Source organism: Priapulus caudatus, unplaced genomic scaffold, assembly GCF_000485595.1.
Source record: "Priapulus caudatus unplaced genomic scaffold, Priapulus_caudatus-5.0.1 Scaffold120, whole genome shotgun sequence".
NCBI classification, from domain to species: domain Eukaryota; kingdom Metazoa; phylum Priapulida; class Priapulimorpha; order Priapulimorphida; family Priapulidae; genus Priapulus; species Priapulus caudatus.
In genome coordinates this window covers 227,931-237,898 of record NW_014577181.1, presented here as the reverse complement: position 1 = coordinate 237,898, position 9,968 = coordinate 227,931, and the positions used below count along the sequence as shown (strand labels likewise).

The following is a 9,968-nucleotide window of genomic DNA, read 5'->3' as shown; positions in this document are numbered from 1 at the left end:
GGTCGGTAATAATCAATAGTTGGCTAATAACGCGTTCTCTAAACGCGGGCGGGACTTCAGAGCTAAATAGCACGTATCCGACTTCCATTCCAAGAGTTAAGAGAATGAGTATTTAATTACAAAAATCGCGATCAGTGAAATGATAAAATGTCGTTATTTTTCTAGTAGGTTTCTCGAAAATCGAGGTTAGGGCAATTATTATGCTGCAGTAGGCCTAATCGCCTTCATGTTCGCTCTAGGAAAATGAGGAAAGTAATCATCATGTTTTTTTTAATCTCCCTTATTTCCTTAAAACAGAGTGCGGAATTTTTCAGAATCTCGTTTTTTACAAGGTTATCTCTAAAATGGGGACGAATATGTACACCGCTATTTTTAAAGTGTCCCTTAGCTGAAAAAATAGCAAGACAACTAACTAATAACTAACTACTAACTAACTAACTAACTAACTAACTAATACTAACTAACTAACTAACAACTAACTAACTAACTAACTAACTAACTAACTAACTACTAACTAACTAACTAACTAACTAACTAACTAACTAACTAACTAACTAACTAACTAATTAACTAACTCACTCACTAACTAACTAACTAACTAACTAACTCACTCACTAACTCACTCACTTCACTCACTCACTCACTATCTAACTAATTAACTAACCTTTTAAGCATGTATCGATTAGTGAGTCAACTGTACAAAACCAATTCAAATCTAATCCGGAAGCTAAATAAGTGTTACGAGTTTGAATCTATTGCAAAATGTCTGATTAATCGATTACCAACATTGCCGATTCTAGAGTCAACTGAAACGATTACTTGGCGAGCTGATGAAGTAGCCGTAGTGATTTCAGAAAACTTCAATCATGATATCTGTAAAAACAGTCGACTACATAAAAATTGAAACAGAAAATTTACAGACTCGACTATAACTGACGAATATTAAACCGCACTAAATATATTAGAGAGTCACTTAAAATATACGTACATGCAATATAATCGATTGGAGATACATTTGTTACCACCTACATTTTGGCACACTGGCTTGGGTGCACGACGGCACGCAGATGAGCTGATAATACGCTATACTGTGGTTTGAAGTTAAACTAATTAACAATACTCACGAACTAGTGACGTAAAACGAAATCACAATATATTAGTCCGATTTTGTAGGTGATGCTGAATATGATTGATCAAAATCAACATCAACATCAACATCAACATCCAACATCTAACATCAAAACAATCAACATCAACATACATCAAACATCAACATCAACATCAACATCAACATCAACATCAACAGCATCAAATCAACATCAAACATCAAACATCACATCAAGAACATCAACATCAACAGCAACCACAACGTCGGGTACTCGCTCCACGTTCATCCTGCATTTACACAACTCAAATGGGGAGCATGTGCCCAACCAATTGCTTAATGGGAGAGTTTACTCTAGGTTGTAGGGTTATTTTCAGCTAATTTAGGTTATAATTACGCTACATAAAAAGTTTCATGGTTCAATCACCATTAGAATTTTTTTTTTTTAATGTTTTAAAACTAACGACTACAGTTTGATTACAACGACGGTGGCGCCACTCAATGCGCACGATGTGATAAGTTGCGCAAAACCACTTTCCAGCCAATTAAGGGCTACAGACCGAGGGTGTTTCTTATTTATTCATTTAAAAGCAAAAGGATTGTAATATCTTATAAACGACATATAGTTTCAGTTATAATATGGATAAATTTGCCCAAAAATGAATATCGTTCGGTTAAATAGCATTTAGGTATAAATATAATTGCACTTTTGTGATTAGCCCTCGGTCTGTAACGTGCAAAATATATTGTCAAATACGCAACATTTTCGGGGTGGCAGCACGGTCGCGGGTGTCATGGCGCCGTTCAAATTTCGTAGCGTTGATGTGTAATTAATTATAACAATTAAATTAGGTATCTGGTAACAAATACGTGTGGGTATAGACAATTTGTTATACAGTAAGTACAGTTGTATGCAGTAAAATCCTAGAGGCTACTGTCCCTTTAACTACTTTCAAGCCGACCGCAGACGCGGGCCGCTGCCGCGACGTTTAACGTGCATGCTAAAATTAGTCTATACCTAAGATTTTTACAGCATATCTAAACGTTAACGGATGCATTTGTAGCATTAAGGGTCAAGGGATTCGCTGACATTATAACAGAGTTTGACTTACAATCAACAGGTGGCACTCAAATACACGAAACCTATAATGCAACGACACCGGACTACGAGAGCAACACAGATTATAACCAAAGTAAGGCGCTTTATTCAGCAATAGCCAAACTCTATTAGCCACGCATGCATAGACTTTTAATTACCTGTTATAAATGAAGGTGCATCTGCTGGATTATTTTAAACCGAATCTAACACCAAAAACGACACAAAACCAGGATAGCTGAAGCTTATAACCTATACTCTCTATTTCGTTAGCCTACATATTCTTATCTTATTAGCATAAACTTACATACTCCTCTGTCGTAGATGAAGATGAATCTGGTAGATTTATGATATAGTTTGCCAAAGGCAGAGTAACCTAAAATTATAACTAACATTTACGCTAACGTTACAACGCAGTCTGACTAACAATCAACAGGTACGCCTTCCACTGATTCAACATCACCCGGATACGAATCCAATACAACAGCGTCTGCAGACGGCTATGACTTCATCACAGACTCTTCGCTGGGTAAGACATATATTTTAACATAAGGCGTGATGAACGAGTTGCTTTCTTGCTTTAAATTACACATGACGATGGCACAAGTGGCATGAAGCATTAGTTAATCTTCATGGATTAGAATTATGTTAAATTCCACAATGATATGTTAAATGTGACAATTAAGTTCAACCTGATTTGCAGTCTTTGCAATTTGTATACAATATATTACCACATATTACCACTGAGGATGGTATCTATGGATATAATTATAAACTTATCAGTGCCACAGTTGCCCCCCTCCCAGATAAATGTAGATACATTACATCAGAAGTAGATAATAGGGAATTCTCTATTATCTACTTCTGACTGCATGGTCAATGGCGGCCACCTTCCCACAACACACCACGGATTGACTTTGCCCCCACAGACAAAATAGATTATAGCTACGCTAAATGTTATGATGTTCAAATAGAATTATAATTATAGGTACCAAAACATCCCATTATTGTGAAAAATTGGCAAACCTTTAGACAGTTACTATAGAAGATTTTTTATTATCGCAATTAAACATTTACCTAAAGGAAATGGAACGTCACAAAATGAAACTGGAACGAACTATAACACCGGTACCAATATGACGGAGGAAATAATCCAAATACTTGACACAAGTCTGAATATTGCAAGGTGAGATAATGGCTGTAGTTTCAATCTACATTCTGTACGTTTCCTCTTGTATGGTTTTTTACTTAAAATTTCGCAAGTCTTGTAAACCGTGGGGAATTAATGCACCGTGGGAACCGCACGCATTTAATGCTACTTTTTTTCTTCGGCAGAAATAACTTCCTGAAGGTAAATGTTTACTTTCAAGAGCTTATTATCTACAATATCACTGATGTGCCAGCTTACGCGGTAAGTTGTCTAGTATATATGAGTTGGTGGCAGGGATATGAACGCTTCTCAGGCAGGGTTGGGGAGCGTTCTCATGCAGGGTTGGGGAGCGTTCTCAGGCAGGGTTGGGAGCGTTCTCATGCAGGGTTGGTGAGCGTTCTCAGGCAGGGTAGGAGAGCGTTCTCAGGCAGGGTAGGGGAGCGTTCTCATGCAGGGTAGGGGAGCGTTCTCATGCAGGGTTGGGGAGCGTTCTCAGGCAGGGTTAGGGAGCGTTCGCAGGCAGGATAGGGGAGCGTTCTCATGCAGGGTTAGGGAGCGTTCTCATGCAAGGTTAGGGAGCGTTCTCATGCAGGGTTAGGGAGCGTTCTCATGCAGGGTTGGGGAGCTTTCTCGGGAGGGTTGAAGACTGCCCTAAAGCTAGCAGCACACTTGATGAAGTGTGCTGCCCGCTTTAGACAGGAGTGGTCAAAGGGCTAGTAAGTCATACACCTGTAAAATTATACCCATAGGCGCGGTACTGTAGTGGTATGTAGCTTCGTCGACGTACTCATGTTTGCTTGATTTGCAGTGTTGCTGTTATCGGTTGAGAATTTACAGCACAAAACAAAGTGTGAGTGACGTAAACCGAAAACGTGGCAGCCGGCATTCGTTATATATAAAGATTTAAGTCGATATTACGTGCTGGTTACTGGGTATGGATGAATTTAGTTGATTTGTGCCAACAATCATGATAGACGTCTACCTTGGTTGTAAAGTAGGCCTAATATAGTTGAACGACCGTTTACAAGAAAAATAGTAGCAGATACGTAAAGTCGTTGCAGCTGTATATATATATATAATTGTTTAGTAATATTTATATCAAGAGTAGATAATAGAAGACTATTATCTCCTATTATCTCCTATTATCTCCTATTATCTACTCTTGATTTATATCTATGCGCCTGCACGTTGTAAGTTGCATGTGCTAATACCCTACGATCTACGACCCCACAGCGTCCTTTGTCGCTGTCACGAGCGTATATTAAGTAGTAGTTAGCTGAAATCCTTCGATTACCATTTCCAGTGGGAAAACCTGATGGCTGAATTAGGAGGAACGTTTGGGCTCTGCATCGGATTTTCGCTGATGACAATCATGGAGTTTGTTGAATTGGTAGTAATAATTATCCAAGATGTCGCTTGCAAACGACGTAAATCAGACGAGACACAGGTAGTGATCAGTTCATCGGCTGACATTCAGGAGATGCCGCAGATAGCATGGCCTACCGACAAGAAGCATCAGTCGAAGCACATGAGATAGATCGAAATGCGGTACAGGATAGCCGAGGAGTTTATTAAAATCGATGTATAATCTTTATTAAATCGACAGGCAGCGGAACGAAATGGCGCCGACAAACGGCCTAGGCGGCGTAAAAGCTCGCATGCTGGAAGCAGTTAATTCCCCAGTCATCCATGACTCGTCTCACTAACTATCTTATTATATCTCTCATCTACTACTCGTCTATATCTATGACTCGTCTTACTATATCTAGCCACTTTAACGTACCGCACATTTAATTTAGAATCTCTCCACTCTCTCTCTCTCTCTCTCTCTCTCTCTCTCTCTGGGATATATATAATACTACATATAAAATATAATGAGTGACTATATATAGTTCTACTAATATAGTGTATGATGTGATCTGATCGAAGTGAAGGCCATGACTTTTGTTCAGCGACAGACGCGTGTGGTAACGGTGCCATCGCCGCGTCTGGCAACACGTCTTGCTCGCGGCTGGCAGCTGAATTGTACGGCTGCTAACGAGCGGCGTGCTGTTTTAGGTGTAGGTAACTTCATGCTATAAACGTCTGCCTGCGGGCACGTAGTCAGAGCAAAATGCCTTGTGCTTTACTACTGCTACTAGTCACGACATTGACACAGGGATGTGCTGAATGAGATAGATTCCGTGCCTGAATCATGGGTTTATCGGCTTGGCTGGCCATTTTATTTCGTAGACATGTGTAGCGTAGGCAGGATCTAGATTTGACCGCGGCCGTATTCGCTCGCGTGAGTGTAGCAATATCAGCTGGGCGATCTGGAGAGCATGATTCACCAGTTTATTCATCGCTGGCAACGAGCCAGCCGCCGGGGGACGGGGCATTTGAGACGTAAATTTCGCAACTGTAATTTACTGAACGGATACAACAAGAAGATTCGACAGGAGCCATTTTTGCACATGCAGCGGCTAATAGCAAACGTGCACGATATTAAACGCCGGTTTTCCGCCGGTTCCCACGTCTTATTGTGTTGTTGTGGCTGAATATAAACTTCTGATTGGTCTTGATACTAGGCAACTCATCTTGCAAAGGTAGACTAGAAGCAGACGTCTTCTTCTATATAGCGATCCAAAAATTAGCCAAAAACGAGTTATAAAGTTTAAAGTTACCAAATATCTAAGCGTCGCTGTGATTTTCGTCGCAATAATGCCACCGCCGTAAATGTGTGCTTACAGGTTTATGAAGAAACCGCGGAACGGAGATATTGCCTGCCGTGGAACATATGTGTTCTCGCCGCTCTTTTTGTCGTCTTTTCCTTGTCAAAAGGTGCTTTTTCCATTCTTGCCTTATGATCGGCTTGACACGTTCTGAGTTAACAATGTTGAAAGTTTTTTGAAGCAAATTCAGTCTTTTTCTTAGTAAGCATGTTTTCTTAGTTATGTGGTTTCTTCTAATAGTGTAATCTTAATGTGTTTTAATTGTGATCGTTTGTTAATCGTGTAATTGTGTTTTCCATAACCTCGCGTTGTCTTTCGGGGTCGCGTAATGGTCACACCTGGTCGACATCGGCGTTGATCGATTGAACGCCAGGGCGTAATTGCCGATCGTCCATCATCTAAAGTTCTCTAAACAGGCTGGTTCATACGCTGAACTATCGATGATTATTTTTATTTTGGGCGGTATAACATGTGCGTATTCATCAAGGAGCTGGACGTTATACAAGTACCGTCTCAGTCAAACGGTTATTTACTAGAACGTTTCGATAACTTATAGATAACTTATATCCAACGATTGTCTTTAGGGAGCGTGTGGCCGAGCCGCTTCTCACTAACCTTATGCCCAACGGATAGTGCTAACTTAATGCAGTAGCGACGCATGCGTATCGGCCGACGCACAATCACGCTGTCGTAGTCTATAAAAGCTGCCGCTCGATACGATTCCAACATCCTAACCAGGACCTAGACAATCGTAGTATCTTAACATCACACCGTCGGGCAGTATCAACCAGATGCAATACCAGATTGTATACTACCCCACGGTTTCAATTGTACTTCTAAACGCTCAATACGCCATTAATACGTACTTAGAGGTTAGAACACAGCGGTTCAGTAAGTTTGCTGTTGGTGTCGAACAGATGTTGGTATCAAAATGAATCTAGCATACAGTCGAATATGTCGTTGGAGATAAGTTACACATCAGGGTTCACAAGTACGTTACTCCATAGCTTTAACGATAATAAGTTTTGGTACGCTAGACATTTAATAACTCGACCGTATTCTCGACTTATGAGTACATGGGTACAAGTATACGTTGTGTTATAACGTGGTCAAGCGGACTCGCGATAACTTTACCCTATTAAGGTTTTATAGGCCCCGTATGCGGGACGGTATGGCATAGACGCTGGCTAATACCGTCGACCATCAATTTGTGTGGGGCATGCAGCAACACTTTTTGCCTGACGACGCTCGCGCGTACTGACGACGTATACGCAGCCGTGGCTTCAGCGTGCTTGCAGCGTGCTCTTAACTTTATACAGGTGCTTACGGCCTATCATACTTGATCGGAGAGAGAAGAAATATTCTTCACCAAATTTCATACGTCGGTACTACACCACCCTTGGCCTTTCATACGGCTGTGTGACAGCCCGCGCCAGCGACAGATAAACAAGGACCATTTCCTGATGCAGTCGAACATTGTTGGGCAGGCAACAAAAGGCAGCGCTCGATATAGGCGGCTCAACTATTACGCACTATATTAACGTATCGCAGCGCTTTCAGTGGTCCGGATTTAGCACTTTTTCAGCTAACGTATGACATTTGGATATTCGGGTTTGATATACGCTGTATTCACCTAAAGTACTACTCTAAATCCTCATACTAGTAAGGGATATTAAACTTATCTGTAGTTAGATCATCTCACAGCCCAATAAGGTAACTATGCGGGAAAATATAAGATCCAGAGATAGGCGGTGTTCGTTTCGATATAACTTTCTTAGCTTGTGTTGCACTGTCTTTATGTATTGTTCCACGACACCTTATATGTATTCCCGTATAACACACCGGCAGACCACTATCTGTCAACTAGGTAGTCCTCCTACAACCCTCTGCAAATTAACATTTCTATCGCTCATGTATCGTTTATCTGCTACTGGTTTTGCCCAATGGTCGATCTCAACTGCTATGCGCATGTCACTGCATGCCTCTTTTCGCTTCCCCCTTCAATATGTTTAATTTGCTTTGCTCTATTCTGGTCGACCTTCTCCATCTGATGGCTACTTTTGTGCCCTCGCCATTATGGTTGTTTTACTGAATTATGGGGTTAATTTGCGTATTTTTATACACCGTCTTTCTACTTACTCGTTACTCTTCTTGCTGATTGCAGTGATTTCACCTAGCCGTCGTCAACATTCTCTTTTGTTTTTTTTAAACATTCCTCCACTGCCTCTTTTGCCCCTCTATGTTTATTTGATTTCTTCTCTCGTTTTTCAGCTCATGATTCGTATTCCCTGTCCGCGTTATTGCTTCCTTCCGTTTATATTGCGCTCTCCTCATCCCGCCGTCCGCCTCCTCGGCGCCCGGCTCTTTATCAGGCATTATTCCCTTCTGTTAGCGTGCAGGATGTTCAAGCCTATCCTCCGTCGTCATCCTTCTGTCGCTCGTCGCTTCGATGAGGGCCGTCAGCGGCGCTCGTGCGGCGCTGGCGTGCATGTCGGCGCGTGGCTGTGCGCGCGACCAGCGCACGGTGATTGCCTCGACGCCCGCCTGCCTGCCATGCGCGCGCGCCGATCTCGATGTTATCGATGATTACTCGACGCTTACTGCGCTAGCCGGCCGCGCGAGAGAGCGATGCGCCGCGAGCTCTGGCAGCCGCGCCAGCGACGCTGCAATATTTGTGTGAGGTCGTACCACAACCGTGGAGCTAGTACCGCGCTAAAGCGTGTTACACGAATATCGCTGACCTAATCGATTCGCTCGCCCTGGCGCGCCGGAAAAGTAGTTAAAGTGCAGTCATGAGGAACCCTCCATGCCAAGTGTTGCAGGATAGACGACTAGCCGCCCGTCGAGCCGATCTGCTTAGAACATGACGAGTGCCAATTCGACACGCTGAAACGCCACGAAAGACGCCGTGCCAGGCAGGATGGTGATTACATGACAACAGATTGAGCACGACATTGCATGCCCCGTGCATCTGACGTCCCCGCAAATCGGCGACCCTGCATGCTTAACTAGTCGCGTTTGCCGTCCGCGACGAGGCCAATGTACAAGGCAGGACCAGCTTCTGCTGCAAGTAGCACATAGGCTCTGCTATTTTACGGCAAGGTATACACGATCGGGGGAGACCTATTATGTATGCCGACTGAACGAGCAAGGGTAATCGTACGTTCACGCACCCGATGTCAGGTATATCATATATATTTCGGGCGTAGTACGACAAAAACACACTTACCTCATATCTGTTTTTACAAGTCGTAGGTTCGTGACTGCATTTGTGCGCCATTACGCAAGCGGAATTTGTAGGGAAGATATAAGCGAAGCCAAGATCCACCAGAGTGTTCAGGCAGTCAGGCTGCAAGGATTGTCTATTTTAGTTCGTATTAAGCACAAGATGCGGGCACTTAGTTCTCTCGCATCAGCACGCCTAACGGACACGTAACGTTTGGGCATAGTGTAGTTATCGAACGAGGTTAGGCCTAAGTTCTTGGAAAGCCGTTTCCAAGCGAATACTGGCGCACGACATAGAAATCCGTTAGGGCCTCGAGACGCTCGTCACCGAGTCCAACTCGTCGACAGGCTGATATATCAGCATGTGTTGGAACACACACGGCTAGAGCACGAAAATATACGCAATATATAGCCTAGATATACTGAAGTGGCAAGCACAAAGGGGAGTAAAAAGGCGCACGCGATGCCGTCGCAGTTGCGTGCTGCGCCACGCCGCGTTAACCTAACGACACACTCTCCAGTGCGTGAAAAGAGCTGGAGTATTTAATATTAAATGAGTTTAACGATAGATATTTTAATAAAATTCAGCTAGTGTCACATAATTCACATACTTTTGGAATCTATCACTAACATTCCTTATCAATCGTGTAGTTTCACCTAGTAGAAGTGTGACAAGCGTCG

General features: G+C 42.7%; 1 protein-coding gene across 1 annotated transcript in view; it reads left to right on the top strand.

The window, feature by feature from the left end:
* Positions 1 to 4,888, top strand: part of LOC106805591 (degenerin-like protein asic-1) — a 36,589-nt gene extending 31,701 nt beyond the window's left edge. Inside the window, exons 6-10 of the mRNA XM_014807245.1 lie at positions 2,170 to 2,298; positions 2,638 to 2,730; positions 3,285 to 3,387; positions 3,537 to 3,612; positions 4,655 to 4,888. Of these exons, the coding sequence (XP_014662731.1) occupies positions 2,170 to 2,298; positions 2,638 to 2,730; positions 3,285 to 3,387; positions 3,537 to 3,612; positions 4,655 to 4,888 (635 nt within the window). The remainder of the gene's footprint in view (positions 1 to 2,169; positions 2,299 to 2,637; positions 2,731 to 3,284; positions 3,388 to 3,536; positions 3,613 to 4,654) is intronic.
* Positions 4,889 to 9,968: the final 5,080 nt, after the last annotated feature.